Source organism: Acinonyx jubatus, chromosome A2, assembly GCF_027475565.1.
Source record: "Acinonyx jubatus isolate Ajub_Pintada_27869175 chromosome A2, VMU_Ajub_asm_v1.0, whole genome shotgun sequence".
NCBI classification, from domain to species: Eukaryota; Metazoa; Chordata; class Mammalia; order Carnivora; family Felidae; genus Acinonyx; species Acinonyx jubatus.
Window position 1 is genome coordinate 33,145,470 of NC_069383.1, and position 22,329 is coordinate 33,167,798.

General features: G+C 38.2%; 1 protein-coding gene and 1 long non-coding RNA gene across 2 annotated transcripts in view; one reads left to right on the forward strand and one right to left on the reverse strand.

Annotated features, from left to right (window-relative positions):
* Positions 1–19,772, reverse strand: part of LOC128314733 (uncharacterized) — a 64,071-nt gene extending 44,299 nt beyond the window's left edge. Inside the window, exons 1-2 of the long non-coding RNA XR_008296702.1 lie at positions 19,447–19,772; positions 19,297–19,373 (exon numbers count right to left, since the gene is read on the reverse strand). This is a non-coding gene — a long non-coding RNA (uncharacterized LOC128314733). The remainder of the gene's footprint in view (positions 1–19,296; positions 19,374–19,446) is intronic.
* The window catches only part of ASZ1 (ankyrin repeat, SAM and basic leucine zipper domain containing 1), a 51,200-nt gene continuing 48,511 nt past the window's right edge, over positions 19,641–22,329 (forward strand). The window contains exons 1-2 of the mRNA XM_015067294.3: positions 19,641–19,802; positions 20,202–20,301. Of these exons, the coding sequence (XP_014922780.2) occupies positions 19,698–19,802; positions 20,202–20,301 (205 nt within the window). The 5' untranslated portion in view covers positions 19,641–19,697. The remainder of the gene's footprint in view (positions 19,803–20,201; positions 20,302–22,329) is intronic.

Here is a 22,329-nt window from a genome sequence, read left to right on the forward strand (position 1 = left end):
GAAAATCTAGAGGCAAAAACCCTCAACACTCTGAATACCGAAAATATATTCTCTTCCACAGAACCCACTTTCCTGTTATCAGAAAGTACTCTAATTTTGTTTTCAGTGATGTAATTTTCAATAACAGAAAAAAATGCAAAATATTAAACCTAATTCCACCCAGAGAAATACATTCTGAAATTTCCACTGGACACATTTGGGCCAGCAGTTCACATGCCTGATTACAAAAATGTATGTTATGTTCAGCTCTCAACTACTCTCAGTGTGAAGAACGGAATATAAGAGCAACTGAGTTGGATCACAAGATGTATTCACCACGGGCATTTGATCTATTGTCCATCCATTTACAGGAGTGTTCCAGGAATGTTCTGGGAGAGAATTTATGCTAAGGAAAATGGACTGAATAAACCCTCTTGGTTCAACAGAGAAGAGGAAAAAAAAAAAAAAAGGAGGGCACTGTAGTATGGTAGTTAGAAAATGGGATTAGGAATCTGACCTAAGTCAAGTTCCTTAGAAGAACCTGAGATGGGTTTTATTGGGGTGTCCTCTCAAAAGTGAAGGAAATAGAATAGGTCAAAGGAAGGAAGAATGTGAGATAGACATTAATTTCAGTTTGATTCTACAGCAAAGCCCTGGAGCATAAATTGCACCACAGAATGAGCCTTGCCTTGAAGCAAGTGATTTGCCCTTTGTAACCCCCTCTGTAATTCAGTCATTTCTCAAGATCTACTGGGTAGGAATAGGAAGAATCAGAGCAATGCACTAAGTCCTACCTACTGGGGGAATGGGACAATAAGCAGGGTAAAATGGATTTGGTTGTAGGATCAACATCTACTACAGGTTCCAACTAATCTGGCTTTTAATTCCACCATATAAACAGTTAGTTATACAACACTTGGAAAGTATTTAGCTCTCTGATGTTGGGTTCTTGATCTATAAAATTGGAAAATAATACTTGTCTCTCAACGTTGTTTTGTGAATTTAGAAAAATGCACGTGTAACACTTGGGCTGATAGTGATCAAATAGATGTTTCAAAAAATGCTAAGTAGCCAGAAAGCAGAAGTGATTCAAATAATAGTATGATTTCTTTCAAATAGGACATGCTGCTTAGCCAAGTTCTACAAGTAAGGAAGGAACGTTGGGGATCCTTTCCCACAAAGCATTAAATAATAAGGGCATTCTTGCCTGTTTTTACAGATGCCTGCATTGTCACCAAGTTTCCAGCAACTCAGTGGCAGCACTCAATGAAAGAGCCAAAGCAGTGGGGTGAGTGCTGTGAATTTCAGAAGTGCAAGAGCTTTGCCCAGAAGGTATCCAAAGTCAAAACACCCAGAAAAGGGAACCAGAATAGGAAGAAAATAGAAAATTGTTGAACCCATGCCACAGCTGACCAAACTTATTTGTGAAGACATATGAGACACTTGGGGGAGGAGGTTGCGCCGAACACAATACTCAGGTCCCACAATTCCAAGGGGATGATAATGGAGTTAGATAACGAAGAATAATAATAGACACCTAGGCACCACTGCTCCGTCATTTTTATTAATGTTTGCCTAACTTACAGGTACCTGCTCACAGGTGACATTTGTGATGGTATCAAGTTCAGTTAGCTTGCCTGGAGCACTATTCTAGGGTCATCAGATACATCAGGAATAAAACACAGACGCCTGTTATAGAAGCCTATGATCTAGCATGGGATAAACATAATAAATAATATACTGCAATATGTAAGGAGGTGGTAAATGCCATGGAATTAAAACCGAAGAGTAAAGTAAGGTAGGAGACAGGTTGAAGGAGCAAGCTGGAGTATTAACTAAGGTGGTCAGGTAACTATAATTAACAATACCATATAATATATTTGAAAGTTGCAAAAGAAGATCTTCAAAGTTTTCATCACAAGAAAAAAATGGTGACTATAGTTAAAAATACTGTACTATATATTTGAAAGTTTCAAAAGAGTAGATCTTCAAAGTTCTCATCATGAGAAAAAAAATTGTAACTATGTTGTGATGGATGTTAACTAGACTAATTGAGGTCATCATTTCTTAATATATACATATATCAAGTCATTACCTAAAATGAATACAATGTTAATATGTCACCTCTTTCTCTCTTTACCTCCCTCTCTTCCCGTCTCTCCTGCTCTCTCCATATATATACATACATATGTATATGTATATATATACATATATATGTGTATATATTATGTATATATATATATTTGTGTGTGTGTGTATGTATGTGTGTGTGTATATACACACACACACACACACACACACATCTCACTGTGGTCACAAAAGGCCTTAAGAAGAGGGTAAGATTTTAATAAAGACATAAAGTAAAGGATGGGTTTAGAGGATATCTTGGAGGGAGCATTTCAGACAGAAGGAACAGCTACAGCAAAGAAAAGTCAGAAGAGAATCTAGTGTGTTTAAGGAAAAGCAAGGAGAGGAATATACAAGGGGAAGAAAAGTGTTACAAAGTGAGGTCACGAGAGTAACAAGAAGTGACATGTGCGGCAGGGGATTAAAAGTGGAAGGATACTTTGGGGGGGTTGTTGCTGATCCTCTCTCTTTTGTGGCCTGGCTCTTGCCCCCGTTAGAAGATTAGAAGCAACAGCTGTTTTGTTGTGCCTGGGTGGCTCGGTCGGTTGAGCCTCGACTTTGGCTCAGGTCATGATCGCACAATTCATGGGTTCGAGCTCTGCATCCAGCTCTGTGCTGACTGCTCAGAGCTTGGAGCCCGCTTCAGATTCTGTCTGTCTCTCTGTCTCTCAAAAATAAACATTAAAAAAAAATTTTAAGAAGCTGCAGCCATTCTGTTGCTGTGTTAAGCATCATCTTTTGCCTACACTTGCCTTTTGTTGTGTTTTGCCTACTGGATTAAACTCATCAACTTCTCTCCCACCCCCTGGTGCTAACTCTACTCAAGTTTGTGACATTCTTGGGATTTTCCAATAACTAGCATATATTTCTCCTTAGCCTTGCCACTTTCACACTCCCCTCATCCAAGTGACTTCCTCTACTGAGTTCTTCACCATGCTAAGGAGTGGATGCTACAGTTCGACTTTTCAGGCTACTCCCATCAAAACAGAAATGAATTAAACCGGGCTTTTATGTGTACCTTGCCCAGAAAATAATAGTTCACTTTTGCTTTCAAAAAGTGGAGAATTGGGTGAAATGACTATATTCTGACAGATATTTTGTAGTAAATACATCACAATATTAAATACCCTTCCATGGTGTTTCTCAAAGCCTTTTTAAAGTAAGCTCTATGCCCAATGTGGTAAACTGACGACCCCAAGGTCAAGAGTCACATGCTCTACCAACTGAGTCAGCCAGGTGCCCCTCTCAAAGCCTGTCTTGGTGTCAGGCAATATTTGTACAACTATGAAACAAAAGACACCTAAGTTCAAATCCAAGCTCAGACTTAGTGATTCTGGTCAAGGTAATTAAATTTTCTAACCCTAAGTTTTCTCAAGCAAAATGGGGCTGACATGTAATTCTCAGGGTGATTTCCTGACTTAAATAAAATAGCATTGAAAAAGGCCCCACATATTGTAGGTGCTCAATAGTAATTCCATTTCCACCTTGTATATGTTTTTTCTTCTTTGTTCTGTTGTCTTCCATTTATCTTGCTGATAATACTCAGCATAAAACTGTGAAGCTTTAAAAGATCTATTCTTTAGCTCAATACATATTAATAACTCATACAGGCTTGGTCAATCTGGATACCATAAGAACGTAAGAAAAACAATGGCTATAAAACCAGGTTAGAGCAAGGAGACAGCTGCTTCCCTCTCCCAAAATATACTAAATACCATTCAAATAGCCCCATTTGGAGATCTGTTCTCCAAATAACAAATTACATGAGGTACATTTCTGAAATTTTTCTTGGGAGGCCAAAAAAATTCCATCTATACCACTGGTCTATGTTAATGTGACAATTCCAAACATGGCTTTAAGCCAAATATATGCAATTCATAGCTTTAATTACTGTATACATATAAACTTTTTAAAAATGAAAATATGTGCCAGAGATAACTTTCTACAAGTTCACAGCAACTGTTTTGTGTGGTTTCTATGGCATCAATGACTGCATAAATACATTTTCTAGAGTTAAATTGACATCTTTCATAAACTTGCGACACTGAAAGAGGAAAGCTATTTGACATCATGGTATACAAACAAGAAGTCTAATAAAGGGAAATAATGATCAATTTTGTTTACTTATAAAAGTTTATAGAAATTTAAAAATCAACATTGCCTAGTAGAATAGGAAAACATTAGTAAGGAAGAAAACTAACTTGATTATAAGAAAACAAATCAAATATTAATTCCAACAGAAAAAAATACTTGACATAAATAAGATCGAGTTTTTAATTTCTTTCAAGCAATAACAACAAAGTGTACAATTCATTTCCTACAAAGAATTTACAAGTACTTGAGGTAATAGATTATATAAAATAGATCCATAAAAATGTGCCAAAATTTCAAATAACTAATGGAACTAGTTCTTATAAAATATGGCACCTCAGAGACCATTGTTAAGAAAACAAATTGAGATATGTTTAAACACTCAATTTTAAAGTTTTAAGCCTTTGTCTAGGTGGAAAACTTTTTAATGTAATACTGGTTTTGATTCTTCTGTAAATTTAATTAAAATTTGTCCTAAAGTAAAAACATCTATACTTGCAGGTGTCTATGAAGAATGGCCTGGCTCTATGTACATTTGCGTTTAAGTCTCTGATCTCTTTGACACAACTTTGATCTAGTATTCCCAATTATCAAATGCAAATGGTCACACCTACCTCTGTCTTTTCCTCAAGGATTTATGAAGAAATCACAGGTATGAACATCTGCATGAAAATCCTTAGAATTCTTTGAAAGGGAGTCTTTACAAATTTGAGTTAATGGTATTGTTTATTATTGGTTAAGTAAGAAAATATGACAGCAATAGCAAACATTATTTTTATTTTTTACATGTTAGGAAGTTATACGAGAGATCACTCACAAAAGAAGGCATAATATGGTGTCTTGTAAGGCTTTATTTCCACAATGTAGAGGAGTGACTGAGAAGAGGGTGGACTCTGGAGGCAGACCACCTGAGTTGACTCCTGGTTCTATCATTTCTTTTTTTTATTTTATTTAATGTTTTTTATTTATTTTTGAGGATGGGAGGGGCAGAGAGAGAGGGAGACACAGAATCTGAGGCAGGCTCCAGGCTCTGAGCTGTCAGCACAGAGCCTCACGTGGGGCTCGAACTCACGAACTGCTAGATCATGACCAGAGCTGAAGTCAGATGCTCAACCAACGAAGCCACTAAGGCACCCCTTGGTTCTATCATTTCTTAGTTATTTGACATTGATCAAGTTTCATAACTTCTCCGTGTCTTACTTGTAAAATGGCAATAAATAACAGTGCCAATTTAGTAGGGTTTTTATAAGGATGACCTGGATTTGTGATACTTACTGTTGGCTACTTAACCCAACACCTGTTATCAACCTTTTCCCTTCTCCCGCTCTGCTACAAAGCCTGAAAAAGTGTAATACCTGATTTCTCAATCTCCCTTGCAACTTGGGATGCTAGGTGACCCCAACAGAGGAGACAAAAGTAGAATTCTGTTGGAGCATCTGGAAATCCTTGACTTCCCTGATAAAAAGGGACAGATGTGAGTGGGACCATCTTTTCCTTCCATTCTCTGGCTTTCAACAACAACACATTGCTTTGAGCTTGAAGAGACAGCTTACAGCTATGAGGACAAGGCCAAGAGAATGGGATAAATACTGCCAGAAACCACTGTCACTGAACCAATGCCTGTTGCCAGATTCCTTTTAACATGAGAAAAATGAACCATATGTTTTCAAGTAATTGATGTTGAATATTGTCACTTGTAGCTAAAAATATTCCTAACTAAAAAGAAAAAAAAAAAGCATTGCTGACAGAGTTAATGCGCACAAAATGCTTGGCATAGTTCTTAGCAATGGTATTCAATATTTTAGCTATAAGTTTTACTTTGCAGTTAATCATGCATTGTAGGTCATCCATTTACTATTCATTAATCTGTGATCTGTTTTTGTCTGGTTTGTATATCTTGTCTTTAAAATTCTTTGCATTTTAAATACATGATAAATTCAGACTGTTGATAGTAGTAATTAACTTTCTTTTTTTTAAGTTTTTAAATTTATTTTGAGAGAGAGAGAGTGAGAGAGAATCATAAGCAGGTTCTGCAATGACAGCACGGAGATCAATGTGGGACTCGATCTCATGACTGTGAGATCATGTCCTGAGACAAAATCAAGAGTTGGACCCTCATCCAACTGAGCCACCCAAGTGCCCCTAAAAGCCCACTTTCTGCTATCTGCTTTAATTCAGGAGCCCGTTATATTTGTTGAGCTCCTCTTACAGTTCATCAATATATTATTATTTTAAAAGTGCTCTTTAGTCAACTAAGTTTTGGAAATGATGCTCTAGAATTTCATAATTAGCTAGCTACCTTTTAATCCCTTTTAAAAAATTGTCGTTTTTCTGTAATGTTTCTAACACAAACTACTCAGGAATTTATGACCTGCTATTATGACCTACAGAAGCTTAATATCCATAATGTTTTATTGGAAGTAAGAGTTAGCATATTCATAAGACACTCTCTTACATGATTCCTATCTCCAATGCAGTAGCTTTATGTTATACATTAAAAATCTAGGGAAGAAAAAATAAAATAAAACTACACAGAAAAATTTATTTAAATATATAAAGGGTGCCTTTACAAGTGAAGCATAGCTGCGTAAATTCCTAGCTAATACAAGTAAGAAACAGATATAAAATTGAAGACAATTATTCCAGGAAACTAATAATTCAGCTGCGAATCTGTATCTCTCTACTTAATACCCCATTTTAGAGTTGATTAACACTCTCTACATTATGAAGTACAAACTGATACTCTTGATTTCAGCAGCCACCCACACCTATGATACACACATCCAGGCTCTTCCACCCATTTTCTCCCATTGTAGTAAATTCAACCATCATTCACTCAGTTTTTCAGGACTAAGTTTTGATATTGTCCCTGACCCTCTCTTTCCTTCTCATCTCACTTTCCATCTACCTGATGTCCCCACAAAACATATATAGCCTAAATCTGACATCTAGCCATCTTCAAGATAACTGCTCCAGACCCAGCCTCCCATATTTTTCTACAATCATTTCCTTTTTTTATGTTAATTTATTATTATTATTTATTTATTTATTATTTTTTTTTTGGAGGGAGAGAGGGAGGGAGGGAGGGAGAGAGAGAGTGCACACGCAAGCAGGAAGGGGCAGACAGAGAGGGAGATGCAGAATCCGAAGCACGCTCCAGGCTCTGATCTGTCTGTGCAGGGCCCAACATGGGGCTTGAACCCATGAACTGTGAGATCATGACATGAGCCGAAGTCAGATGCTCAACCGAATGAGCCACCCAGGCGTCCCTACAAGCATTTTCAAACCTGGACTACATATCAGAATATTTGAAGAAATAAACACGATACAAACATTTTCATTAATCATTACTTCTTGTATTATACTGGTTAATGCTTGTTAACCAATACCCATTTTCATCATTTCCTGATGATTATTTTCCTCTTTGTTTAAGGATATGTTTTGTTATTCCATCTAATCATATTCCTTAAGGAAGAAAATAGATCCAGATAAGGATCCATTCCTGTTTTAATAGCTTAACTTAAACATTCTGATTTTTTAATTTTTCCTACTGGATATAGATAATTACTCTCTAGACCTGGCCCCTGACATCTTTTTTCCACAACTTTTTTCAACCCCAGCTACATATTAAAATGATCAGAAGAGCCTTGAGAAATATCATCTATTATATCTTATCCCCAGAGATTTTTATATAATTGGTTTAGATTGGGACTGGCTAGAATCACCTCCAGAGGATTCCAATATACAGGTAGGGCTGAGGACCCAGAATGTTGTAACAACTCTTAACTGGTATTCCTGATTCTACTCTTGTTCTCCTACTCTTGTTCTTCTAGTCTTTTCTTCTTGCAGCCAGAATGACCTTTTAAAATGAAAAGTCAAATCTTTGTTAACTTCCTGTCACAATAAGAATACTTCAGAGAGGTCTTCCCTGACTGTCTTGTGAATTTTAATAATGAAACATGATTTTTAATAATGAAAAAAATGTGGTTACCACTTGTATGCCTCCAGAATTATCCCTAAAAGAGGCAGTTAACCCAAATGCATCAGACAGGATTAAGAATTAAGGATCCCAACAGAGTATTTCAAATTATTGAAAGTGATACCACACATATTACCATAGAAAATAAGCAAGGATTATTAAAAATGTGATAGCATTAAATTTAAAACAAGTTCCTCACAAAATACAGCATCATCATGACTAATGATGAAATGAATTGTATTAGCTAATCATCACTAATATCTAAGGCAAGACTCAAAAGTTAAAAAACAAACCAAAGACACCCAGGAACTAAGAAGAACCTAAATTTGAGTAACATTTATTTCTCGGATCTTGCCCTCTTTGTTTTACCAGTCTCCTGTCATCAGTGAACCGAGTAGAACACTGCAGTCATTAACAACACGGGTAGGTGGCTTTCTGACCCACTCCAGGAAGTCACCCTCGGGGAATTCCCAAGTCACTTCAGACAAAACCAAATCACCGATTTCTTATCTGTCCAGGAATGAGACCTGTGATTAACCTGTAAAATGAATCAACGTTTACTCTGAGCCTGATTTACTAGTCAGAAGATGAAATCAGCTTGGGAAAGGAGCCCTAAAGTGTGAAAGTGAAAACCCACAGGTGAAACAGATACCCCTCAGCTAAGGAGAGAGTGCTTTTGAGGGAACCCATTCCCACTCTGGAGCCAGAAAGCATGTGGTGAATTCTGACCATCCCACTTAGCAGTTGTATGATCTTGGGTGGTTTATATAACTTTTCTGTACTTCAGTTTCCTCATCTGTAAAATAGACATATTTTATAATGTATAAAGTCTTTACAATACCACTTACCTCAAAAAGCTACAGTGAGGATTCTATGAATTGATAACTATAAAAGGCTTAGATCAGTGTCAGAGGACAGGAAAGTGCAACATCAGTGTTAGACAGACAGTAATTAAGGACTAAAAGCATAGACTGCAGTGCTGTTTCCTGAGTTAGAATCCCAGCCCTGGTAGATGACCCTGAGAAGATGACTCTACGTCTTTGTGCCTCCACTTCCCTTTCTGTAAAATTGAGATAGTATTTACCTCAATGGGGCTGTGAGAGTATTAACTGACTTTGTATAGGTAAAGCCCTTAGAATGGTGACTGGCATATAGGAAGTACTATAAAATGAATTTATTGTCATTACTGCTATCATCATTATATCTCAGGCATATGTCAGTGCAAGATGTTTAAGACACTGATTTCTTCTTAGTCTCCTGCTTCTAAGATTACTATCTCTCAGGCCCCTGTGTTGGTTCTTTTTTTTTTTTTCTTTTTTTGGTGGCTTCCTAAAAAGAATAGTCATTCCCTAAGGATATATTCCTGGCCCTCTGACCATCTCATTCTATCCTTTCTCCTGTAACAATATCATTGCTCTGATATGTCCATTATTGCCTGTTAGGAAGATGAATTCTAAAGCTTAACTGATGGCCCAGGCCTCTCTAGGGAGTTCTCAACCTTATGTGGACATGGATTTTCTTCAGGCATTTCAAACTGCTTCTGTGCAGAATAAAAATTACCTCTGTTTCCTCAAAACATTGTCTTCTTCCTGTGGTTTTACCACAACAACTTTGACTCCTCTCTCCCCCTCAACCTTCATATACAGTCACCAAATCCTATTGATTCTAATTCATGATAAATTTTGAATGCATCCTCTCCTCACTGAATCTTCCCTGTCCTTCGCCAGTTCACAATTATAGTAACTTCTAATGGATCCTGCCATCTTCTGAAATCATCTTCTGAAATCAATAACACACATTATTCATTGTAAAAAGAAATGAAGTATAGAACATGCTACAATGTAGATCTGGAAAACATTATACTAAGTGATATGTATAGTGTACTGGATTAAATAGTGCCCCCCCCCAAATTTATGTCCACTCAGAACCTGTGAATGTCATCTTATTTGGAAATAGGGTTTTTGCAGATGTATCAAGTTAAGATGAGGTCACAATGAATTAGAGAGAGCCCTAAATCCAACATGACTTACAAGAAGAAAAAAATTTAGACAACACAGGCATGCAGAGATTCAGACATACAGAAAAGAATGCCTTGTAAATACAGAGGCAAAGATTAAAGTGATGCATCTAGGAGCCAAGAAATGCCGAAGAGTGCCAACAGGCAATCACTAGAAGCTATGAAGAGGGGAGGAGGGATCTTATCCTAGAATCATCATAGAAAGCATGGTGATGTTGACACCTTGATTGCAGACTTCTAGCCTCAAGAATGGTAAGAAAATATATTTCTCTTGTTATACGCCACCTAGTTTATGCTAATTTGTTATTGTAGTTCTAGGAAACTAATATATATGGTACAGATATCACATTTTCTTTATCCACTCATCAGTTGGTGGACATTTGAGTTGTTTACACTTTTTGGCTACTAGGAATAATGCTGCTATGAACATTTGTATATACCTATCATCCATTTTGAGTTAATTTTAACAGAAGACATGAGGGTCAGATAGGTCCTTTTTTTACCCATGGATATTCAGTTGATCTAGCATCATTTGTTGAAGATAATCCTTCCTCCACTGAATTGTTCTTGCACATTTGTCAAAAATCAGTTGGCCTAACTGTCTGGGCCTATTTTTTAGCTCCTCTATTCTGTTCCATTCATATATATATATATATATATATATATATATATATATATCCCTTTTCCAATACCACACAGTCCTGATTACTATAGCTACACAATAAGACTTAAAATCAAGTTGAGAAATTCTTCCTACCTTATTCCTCTTTCTCATAATTGTTTTAGCTATCTAATTCTTTTGCCTTTCCACATAAATTCTACAATAATCTTATCTATTTTCATGGTCTCTTTGGGCTGCTCTAACAGAATACCACAGACTGGATGACTTATAAATAACAGAAATTTATTTCTCACAGTTCTGGAGGCTACAAAGTCCAAAATCAAGGTGGTGGCAGATTCAGTGTCTGGTGAGAGCTCACTTCCTGGTTCATAGGGGATCCTGGCATCATAGGGCATCCGGTTGTGTCCTCACATGGTGGAAGGAGCAAGGGAGTTCTCTGGGGTCTCTTTCATAAGGACCTAATCCTATTCATGAAAGCTCTGCCCTCATGACATAATCACCTCCCAAAGCCCCTCACCTCCAAATATCATCATTGTGGGTATTAGGTCTCAACATAAAATTTTAAGGGAAAGAACACAAACATTCAGCCTATAGCGACTATATTTACAAAAAAAAAATCTTGCTGCATAAATACCCAACTTTTTTTTTTAATTTTTTTTTTAACATTTATTTATTTTTGAGACAGAGAGAGACCGAGCATGAACGGGGGAGGGTCAGAGAGAGGGAGACACAGAATCTGAAACAGGCTCCAGGCTCTGAGCTGTCAGCAGAGCCCGACGCGGGGCTCGAACCCACGGACCGTGAGATCATGACCTGAGCCGAAGTCGGCCGCTTAACCGACTGAGCCACCCAGGCGCCCCATAAATATCCAACTTTTAATAATCAATTACATGTGGGGAGGAGTCGACAGGCAGAGAAGTAGGGGGACCCAAAATTCCTTCGTCCCTCAAACACAGCAGTATTCAGGCCAGAAGACTTGGAATTCCAGGAATCGGGGCTACAGAAAGACAGAAACATTTCTATGGGCCCAGGGGGACAACCTGGCAGGCCATGGGTGTGTGATTATGAACTGAGAGAGATAAAACTGGTGGTGTAGGCACAGAGGGGAGGGATTCTCCTCTGTGGAGAGATAAAAGGAAGAGAAAGAGAGGCTGTGAAAGTGTAAGACTGAATTAGACAAGAGAAAAACCATGAACCAGCGAATGGAAAAAGCGGAGAAAGAACGAATTTCTAACTGTGGGGCTTTCCCTGCCGTTAGTATGCCTGGCAATGAGGAGAGCCAGCCCCAGGCTTGGTAGCTAGCTCCCAGGTGCAGTTGGAGAGAGCAATCCTCTCCCCTGAGTGCTGTGGGAAGAAGGAATATAGCTGCTCCAAGGACAAAAGACCCTGCAGCCACCACCCCATTCCCCAACCAGTCAGAGGCCCTTTGTCGGTGGGCTGGGAGGAGTGGCACTTCCCCTAGACCAGGGTGCACGAACAGGATCCTTAAGACAATGGGGTTTGAATCCCAGGTGAGCACCTGGGCAGCATGGGAGACTGTGGAGTGGAACAAACCAGCCCGCTCATGCCCGTGTGGCACTGTGACAACAGCCTGAAAAGAGTGCTTTAGGACACCCAGTCCGGGGAGGAGAGACTAGAGTGTCTCATTTTTCTCCCCATCACCTACAAGGTGGGGTATCAGAAAATGGACAACAGGGACACAGTGGAGGCAGGAAACCTACACCAAACCACGCACCTCCGTGCCTGGTAACTGCGTATCTACCAGAGCGAGACTGATGCTGGGAGAACCAGAAAGTCCCTCCTCTAGACCAGCACAGCCACCAGTTCCAAGGCACCATCAGATATCTGTCCAATGGTTTTGCATTCTCTGATTTGATTCTTGGTCAATTCTTATTTTATGTGTATATATACATATAAACATTTATATATATTTTTTTTTTCCTTTCTTTTCTTCCTCTTATTTCTTCCTTTCTCTAGTTTGGTTATTCTGGTTGTTGGTTTGTTTAAGCAGACACTTTTAATCTATTCTTTTTATACCTCTTCTGTATCTCTTTCTTCTTTATTTTCCTCTATCTCTCCCCGGACTAAGCTATATAGTTTCTCTGATTCTCTGCCTGGTCAATTTTTTTTCTTTTCCTTTTCACTACCCCCTGTCATTTCTCCGTTTGTATGGGATAAGGCCCCTTCCACCACCCCCCCAACTTTAAAAAATTTTTTTCCAGGGATACTTAAATGAACAAATCAAAGCACACCTGGTGGAAGATCCAAACACCACTATGAGTAGGGAGATAAAGCAACCAGATTCACAACAATAGAGAGCACAAAACACACTCCAAAAACACCTCCTGAAAGGCCCAGCCCTGGATAGCATATGACCCCTTTGTAATATAGTGCTCAAAGATGCAGGACTCATAACAAGCTATTAAAATACATAAGGGACAGAAAACTAGCCAATATGATGAAATGGAAGAATTCTCCTCAAAAGGAATTCCAGGAAGAAATGACAACTAGAGAATTGCTCAAAATAGATGTAAACAATATAAATAAGCAAGAATTTAGAATAATAATCATAAGATTAATAGCTGGGCTTTAAAAAATCACAAAAGACAGCAGAGAATCTATTGCTGAAGAGATCAAGAAACTAAGAAAAATTCACAATGAATTAAGAAATGCTATAAATGAGGTGCAAAATAAACTAGATGCAGTAAAAGCAAGGATGGAGGAGGCAGAGGGGAGATTAAGTGAAACAGAAGATAAAATTACAGAAAATGATGAAGCCAAGAAAAAGAGATAAGAAAATACTAGACCATGAGGGGAGACCTAGAGAACTAAGTGGTTCAATGAAACATAATAATATCTGTATTATAGGAGTTCCAGAAGAAGGAGAGAGAAAGGGGCAGAAGGTTTACTTGAACAAATTATAGCTGAGAATTTTCCTAATCTTGGGGAGGAAGTGGACATCCAAATCCAGGAGGCACAGAGAACTCTCTTCAGGTTTAACAGGAATAGATCTTCTCCGTGGCATATCATAGTGAACTTGTCAAAATACAAACATAGAAGGAATTCTGAAAGCAGCTAGGGACAAATGGGCCTTAACCTACGAGGGTAGACACATAAGGGTAGTAGCAGACCTGTCCACTGAAAGTTGGCAGGCCAGAAGGGAGTGGCAGGAAATATTCAATGTGTTGAACAGGAGAAATATGCAGCTAAGAATCTTTTATCCAGCAAGGCTGTCATTTAGAATAGAAGGAAAGATAAAGACTTTCCCAGACAAACAAAAACTGAAGGAGTTCATGACCACCAAACCAGCCCTGCAAGAAATCCTAAGGGGGTCCCAGTGAGAGGAATGCTGCAAAGACTACAAAGGACTAGAGACATCACCACAAGCATGAAACCTACAGATAACACAATGACACTAAATCCATATCTTTCAATAATAACTCTGACTGTAAATGCACTAAATGCTCCAATCAAAAGACATAGGGTATCAGAATGGAAAAAAAAAAACAAACAAGATCCATCTATATGCTGTCTACAAGAGACCCATTTTACAGTTGAAGACACTTTCATATTGAAAGTGAGGGGATAGAACCATCTATCATGCTACTGGAAGTCAAAAGAAAGCTGCAGTAGCCATACTTATATCAAACTAGATTTTAAACTAAAGGCTGTAACAAGAGATGAAGAAGGGCATTATGTCATAATTACAGGGTCTATCCATCAAGAAAAGCGAACAATTGTAAAGGTTTATGCTCCAAACTTGATAGCACCCAAATACATAAATCAATTAATCACAAGCATAAACAATCTTATTGATAAGAATACTATAATTGCAGGAGACTTCAATACTCCACTTACAACAATGGACAGATCACCTAGGCAAAAAAACCATAAAGAAACAATGGCCTTGAATGATACATTGGACCAGATGGACTTGACAGATATATTCAGAACTTTTCATCCAAAAGCAGCAAATACACATTCTTTTTGAGTGCACATGGAACATTCTCCAAGACAGATCACACACTGGGTCACAAAACATCCCTCAATAAATATAAAAGAAATGAGATCATACCATGCATATTTTCTGATCACAACCATATGAAACTTGAAATCAACCACAAGAAAAAATTTTCATGGAGGTTAAAGAACATCCTACTAAAGAATGAATGGGCCAACCAGGCAATTAAAGAAGAAATTTAAAAATATATGGAAGCAAATTAAAATGAAAACACGATAGTCCAAACCTTTTGAGATGCCACAAAGGCAGTCCTAAGAGGAAAATACATTGCAATCCATGCCTATTTCAAGAAACAAGAAAAATCCCAAATACAAAATCTAACAGTACACCTAAAGGAACTAGCAGCAGAACAGCAAAGAAACCCCAAAGCCAGAAGAAGATAAATAGTTAAGATTAGAATAGAAATAAATAATATAGAATATAAAAAACCAGTAGAACAGATCAATGAAACTAAGAGCTGATTTTTTGAAAAAATAAACAAAATTGATAAACCCCTCACCAGACTTTGGAAAAAGAAAAAAGAAGACACAAATAGATAAAATAATGAATGAAAGAGGACAGAACACAACCAACACCACACAAATACAAACAATTATCAGAGAATACTATGAAACATTATATGCCAACAAAAGGGACAACCTGGAGGAAATGGACAAATTCTGAATGTACAGAATGTACATTCTGAATTCTGAATGTACAGAAATCAGTTGCATTTCTATACACCAATTATGAAGCAACAGAAAATCATGAAATCCATCCCATTTACAATGGCACCAAAAACCGTAAAATCCCTGGAATAAACCTAACCAATGATGTAAAAAATATATATGCTGAAAACCATAAAGAACTTATGAAAGAAATTGAAGAAGACACAAAGAAATGGAAAAACATTCCATGTTCATGGATGGGAAGAACAAATATTGCTAAAATGTCAATACTACCTAAAGCAATCTACATATTCAAGGCAATCCCAATCAAAATTGCACCAGCATTCTTCTCAGAGCTAGAACAAACAATCCTAAAATTTGTATAGAACCACAAAAGACCCTGAATAGACAAAGTTATGTTGAAAAAGAAAACCAAAGCGGGAGGCATCACAGTCCCAGACTTTAGCCTCTACTAAAAAGCAGTAATCATCAAGACAGTATGGTACTGACACAAGAACAGACACATAGACCAATGGAACAGAACAGAGAACCTGGAATTGGACCTAGAAATGTATAGCCAACTAACCTTTGGCAAAGCAGAAAAGAGTACCCAATGGAAAAAAAGACAGTCTTTAGCAAATGGTGCTGGGAGAACTGGACAGCAACATGCAGAAGAATGAAACTGGACCACTTTCTCACACCATATGGATGAAAGACCTAAATGTGAGACAGGAAACCATCAAAACCCTAGGGGAAAAAACAGGCAACAAACTCTGACCTCAGCTGCAGCAATTTCTTATTCAACAACACATCTCCAAAGGCAATGCAAATAAAAGCAAAAATGAACTACTGGGACCTCATCAAGATAAAGTTTCTGCCCTGCAAAGGAAACAATCAACAAAACTAAAAGGCAACCCACTGAATGGGAGAAGATATTTGCAAATGACATATTGGATAAAGGGTTAGTATCCAAAATCGATAAAGAATTTACCAAACTCAACACCCAAAAAACAAATAATCCAGTGAAGCAATGGGCAAATGACATGAATAGATACTTCTTCAAAGAAGACATCCAGATGGCCGACAGACACGTGAAAAGATGCTCAAAGTCACTCATCATCAGGGAAATACAAATCAAAACCACATTGAGATACCACCTTACACTGGTCAGAGTGGCTAAAATTAACAACTCGAGAAACAATAGATGTTGGTGAGGATGTAGAAAAAGAGGAACCCTCTTGCAGTATTGGTGGGAATGCAAACTGGTGAAGCCATCCTGGAAAACAGTGTGGAGGTTCCTCAAAAAATTAAAAATAGAACTACCCTACGACCAGCAATGGCACTACTAGGAATTTACCCAAAGGATACAGGAGTGCTGATTCATAAGGGCACATGTACCCCAATGTTTATAGCAGCGCTTTCTACAACAACCAAATTATGGAAAGAGCCCAAACGTCTATCAACTGATGAATGGATAAAGATGATGTGCTTTATATACACAATGGAATACTCCTTGGCAATGAGAAAGAATTAAAACCTGCCATTTGAACAATGTGGATGGAACAATGTGAAATATGTCAGTCAGAGAAAGACAGCTACCATATGTTTTCACTCATATGTGGAACTTGAGAAACTTAACAGAATACCATGGGGGAAGGGAAAAGAGAAAAAATAGTTTTAAACAGAGAGGGAGGCAAACCATAAGGGACCCTTAAATACAGAGAACAAAATGAGGGTTGATGGGGGGGGCAGGGGAAGAGGGAAATGGGTGATGGGTACTGAGGAGGGCACTTGTTGGGATGCGCACTGGATGTTGTATGTAAGGGATGAATGATGATTATCTACCCCCGAAACCAAGAGCACACCATATACACTGTATGTTAGCTAACTTGACAATTAATTACACAAAAAATAAAGAAGGACCAATGGAAAAAAGATTATATGTGTATAATTACCAAACTTATATCTTTAAGACAGCCTTTCTCCTGAGCTTCATACCTGAACATCCAACTACCCACTTGATAGCTACACTTGGATGTTTCATTTTGAATATGTTAATTTTGAGATGTTCATTTCATCTTCAAGTTTATCCTCTGGTCTTTCCCCATCTTAGTAAATGATACCACTAATTAGCCATATGTTCAGACAAAAACCTTCTTTACAAAAGAGTTTATCTTTACATACATACATACACACACACACACACACACACACACACACATCATACACACCAGAATGTCTTTCATTTGTTGAAAAATATTTAATGTTAAATTGATTTTAAAGTAAAATCCAAACTACTTACTTAAGTCCCATAAGGTCTTCTTATTATACACTCCTTCCTTCATGATGGTCCAGCCTCAGGCCTCCTTTCTGGTCCAATCAGGGCAAGGATGAAGGGGAAGTAAGTGTGGTGTCCAGGGTGCAAAATACAAGGATTGCAAGAGCCTTCCCAACAGGGAGTGCTTATTTAAATTTTGCATGTGATGGAGAACAGTATAGTTACCCTCTATACCACCAGCTTAAAGAAGCCTTACTTGCCACCTCAGTCCCAGGCCTTAGTGCAAGCTTTTTCCTGCCTTCAGGCCTTGGTACTAGCCATTTCCTTTGCCAAGAAAGCTCTGCTCTCTGATTTTTTTTATGGCTAACACCTTGTCATTCAGATTTCTACTCAGGTCTCAGTACCTTATATAAAATAATGACAATATTAGTAGTAGTTAAAATTTATTTACCTCTTCTGTTGAGACTGAGCCCATTGCTTTATTTACTTTATTCAAACAATATTATATTATGAGTACTATCATTATCTCCATTTTACAGATTAGGAAACTAAAGCAGAAGAAAGAGGCTAAATTGCTCAAGGGCACAGCTAATGGCAATAAATTGTTTGGCTGGGAAACCTAAGTGGTTTGATTCCAGAAACCCAGCACATTTATCTCCTTTGTGGCACCTATAATTTGCAATAGCCTTGTTTATTTGTTTACTTGCTTATTGTCTTTCTTGGTTAATATGTGAGCTCCTTGAGACAGTTTGGTTTATCTTTGATTTTGTCTTCACAATGTGCCTAGTTGTGCTCAACGATCCAGATCCATAACATTTACTGAAGGAAGGCAATTAGAAAACACAGGTATGGCCCCAAAATTACCAAACTGCTTAAAAATACCCACCTATGAAAGTCTCTGAAGTATGTAATTTCAAAATCGTACACTGGAGATTCTTTACGAAAAAAACTATATCACAAAGACTTTTAAAGAACAGTATATGGCTATTTTCCTTTTAAATCATCTCAAGGGTGTCACAAATGTGCCATATTCCTTGATGGGTCTACTTTCCTGTGACAAAAATAATTAATGTATTACCATTTCATCTAGAAGTTACATGCAAAAAAGTGAGTTTGAGGTTGGTCAACCTTTACCAGGAGTTGTTTGTATTGTTTACTTGCTTTCTCAATGTCTAAATCATATCTCCTTCCTAGCACTTTTGATTCACTCTCCAACTCTTCCTTTGTTGACTTTTTTTTTTTAGGGCATCCACACTGTCTAGCTGGGAAAGCGTTTCTATGCACTGAAGTTCCCATATCTAAACTCAGATCTGAGATCATATGATATATAAAGGAAGAATTCTTCCTTTGGGATGGTATTTCCTCCTGGTTCCTTTGTCAGCTCCCTATTGTCTGATGGCTTCTTGAAGGTAAGGACAGTGTTCCTAAGGGTTGTATTCCTGCCAAGAGTTGTCTGTCTCCTACAAGGTCGCATGTTTGACAGTGCATTTGGCAGGGAGCGGATGGATGGGGTGAGGGAGAAAGCCTAATCTTACCTGGCTTTATAGCTTCCATTATGCTCCACCGAAAGTACGGCATCCCTTTAAGGGCAAAACTTCATCGACCAAATACCCTAAAAAGAATGAAGAGTTAGTACCTGAAAGGAATTAGAAGCACCAGCTAAGAAGATGGTGTTCAAATCTTACCAGCCGGTTCAGGCACCCAGTTCCAGCTCTACCACGTTGGGCAGCGGGTTTACCCACAGTGAACACAGGGCTGGTGGGCGGGTCCGAGGAGGCGAGGGGCGCTACGCATGCCCGCGCATCTGCGCCTCAGGGCCCAAAGCCTGTGAGCTCACACGCATGCCTTCCCACGCAACCCTGCGTGTTTCCCCAGTGCGCAGGCGCCCGCTGAGGGGGCGGACGTGTGCTGTGCGTGTTCGGAGAGGCTGGCGGGCATGGCGGCTGGCCCTGTGCGCGGTCTGGCTGTGGCCGGTGGAGGCGAGAGTAGTGAGAGCGAGGATGATGGCTGGGAGATTGGGTATCTCGACCGGTCGGCTCAGGTAGCCCAGGAGGCTTCGTTTTGACTGCACCTGGATCAGCCTCCCCTGGCCCTTGAAGGCCTGCGTCGTGAAACCTCTTATTACCTTGCCTGTGTTTCCCCAGTGGAAATAACAGGCTTTTGGACTTCCAACAAACCCTCAGTTTTCCCGTTTCCCTACTGTTCTTTCCATCCGATGTGCTTCTTTAGGCTGTCAGTGTAGCTCTTCACTTGGATTTGCACCCATAGCCTTACCCATTTCCCATTTCCTTTAAAGATAATTTTAGTCATGAATTCTTTATGAACGTTGTGTGTTGCATTCCCCACCCCCAAGAAGATGTATGTGAAACCAAACATTTCTTCTTAATGTAGTGGAAATGAAAATATGTATAACAATTTTTTTAACTTTCTCCTTTTTTAGAAATTAAAAGGGCCATTACTCCCTGAGGAAAAGAATGAAACATTTAAGAAAGCATTGACCACAGGAGATATTTCATTGGTCCAGGAGCTCCTAGATTCTGGTGAGAGATAAGGGATAATTTCAATCTAACACAGTTGCCTACCTTCACAAGAGTTCCTTATTTTAAAAGGTTTGAGTAGCTTTTCCAGTGGAAGCACAATGAATGTTAATGTATCAAGTGTTCTGCATATCTTACTTGACTCTGAGTTCTCTTTGCCTTATTTTCTTCCTCTACCCTCAAATTTGGAATGTACCCCCCCCCCCCCCGTTTGCTTCCTTCAGTTATTCTACATCTTTCAAGAAGCCCTGTTCTGACTAATCCTACCCCACCCCGGTAGTTCCTACACATTTTTCACAGCATTTACTATGATATGTTTCTCCAGATTTTTTTCTAGGTATGTACATTTAGTTATATTTTTCCTTTGTGCTGGGTGTGTATGTGTATAATGGGGCCTGAGATAGGAATCACAATATGTGGGTATCTGTTCCAGCTTTATTGTCTACTCATTGTGGTTCCTTGGGAAAGTCATTTAAGCTTCCAGAGCATCCGTTTCTCTATGTAAAACATCATAATTCTGTCCAGGGTCCCATAATGTTTCTCTGTGATCAAATTAAGTTTTATTATTTTCTTGAAATATCTGACATAGGAATGTGAGTTGTTGATAATAATGATTGAAATTACTGAAGGAGTAACAGGCATTTACTATCTACTTGTAGGTACAAAACATTCACACAAAATAGATAAGTGAGCTTTTATATAGCAAAATGTTTTTCTTATATGCTAGTGACATTGCGTGGTTTAGTGAAAAGGGAATCATTTTGGAAACAGTACATTTCTGGGTTTGATTACTAGCCCTGCCATTTGATGACTCTGTAATCTTGATCAAGTTATCAAACCTTCCTAAGCTTTAATGTCCCCCTTTTTAAAATGGAGCTGCATAATATGAAAGGGTTTGGGGGGGTATTAAAATGAAAGAATGCATAAATAAAGATCTTAGAACATACATACAATACATAAATATTAGCTGTTGTAACAAAAAAGCTGTGTGACTTTGTGGACAGTAGAACTTGAATTTGTAATTGAAGAATGAAACTGTATAAAATTTGAGTAATAGAAACAGGCCTAATGCTTAATATGAACATAGACAGGAGCATGCATAATGCTGAGGGGAATGGAAAAGGCAGAAATTTGCTTTAGAAAAGAGAGTTGCCTTGGGGCTTCATTTTGTAATGGGACTAAGTGCAGTGAGTCCTTTTAGGTGGAGGCTCCTAAAGGATTAAGACTTAAAAAGACCTACTGGTAAAGTTTTTAGTGAGCTTTTTAAAATTTGTTTTTAGGGGCGCCTGAGTGGCTCAGTCAGTTGAGCATCCAGTGTCGGCTCAGGTCATGATCTCATGGTTAATGGGTTTGAACTCCGCATCAGGCTCTGTGCTGATGGCTCAGAGCCTGGAGCCTGCTTCAGATTCTGTATCTCCTCTCTTTGCCCCTCCCCAATCCATGCTCTGTCTCTCTCAAAAATAAACGTTAATTTTTTTTTTAATTTTGTTTTTAATTAAAAAAATTTTAAAGATTATTTTTCAAAAGCCAGTAACATGTAGGTATAAGTAGAAAGATACCTTTGTTCCTACTTTCACCCCCAGCATTCCTGAAGTCTTACTTCCTCAGGTAACTCTTCTTTTAGTGTTTTCTAGTTTCCTTCCAGATGTCATTATTTCACACTTCTAAAAATATTTTTAGGTTTTTGCCTTTCAAAGTTATTCTTACTTTTGATACATATTTCTGCAGCAGTTGAAAATTTTAATAAAAAATGAGCATTCCCTTTGAGTCAGCTGCTTCTAACAGTTCAAAGATGTCTCCAGTTTTTGTTATTCTGTTAATATGTTCAGTTATCTTTAAATTGTAAAATATTTCAGACATTCTAAAAGGTATGGCAATTTCTCTCCTTACTCCTGGAGATACCACTTTCCTGTAGTTGGTATTTATTATTCCTATGCATATCTTTATATTTTTATTGAATGTGTGTGTATCCCCAAACCAGATAGTGTTACTTTGAATGTTTTTGAGCTACAGTCATGTACTATGTCGATC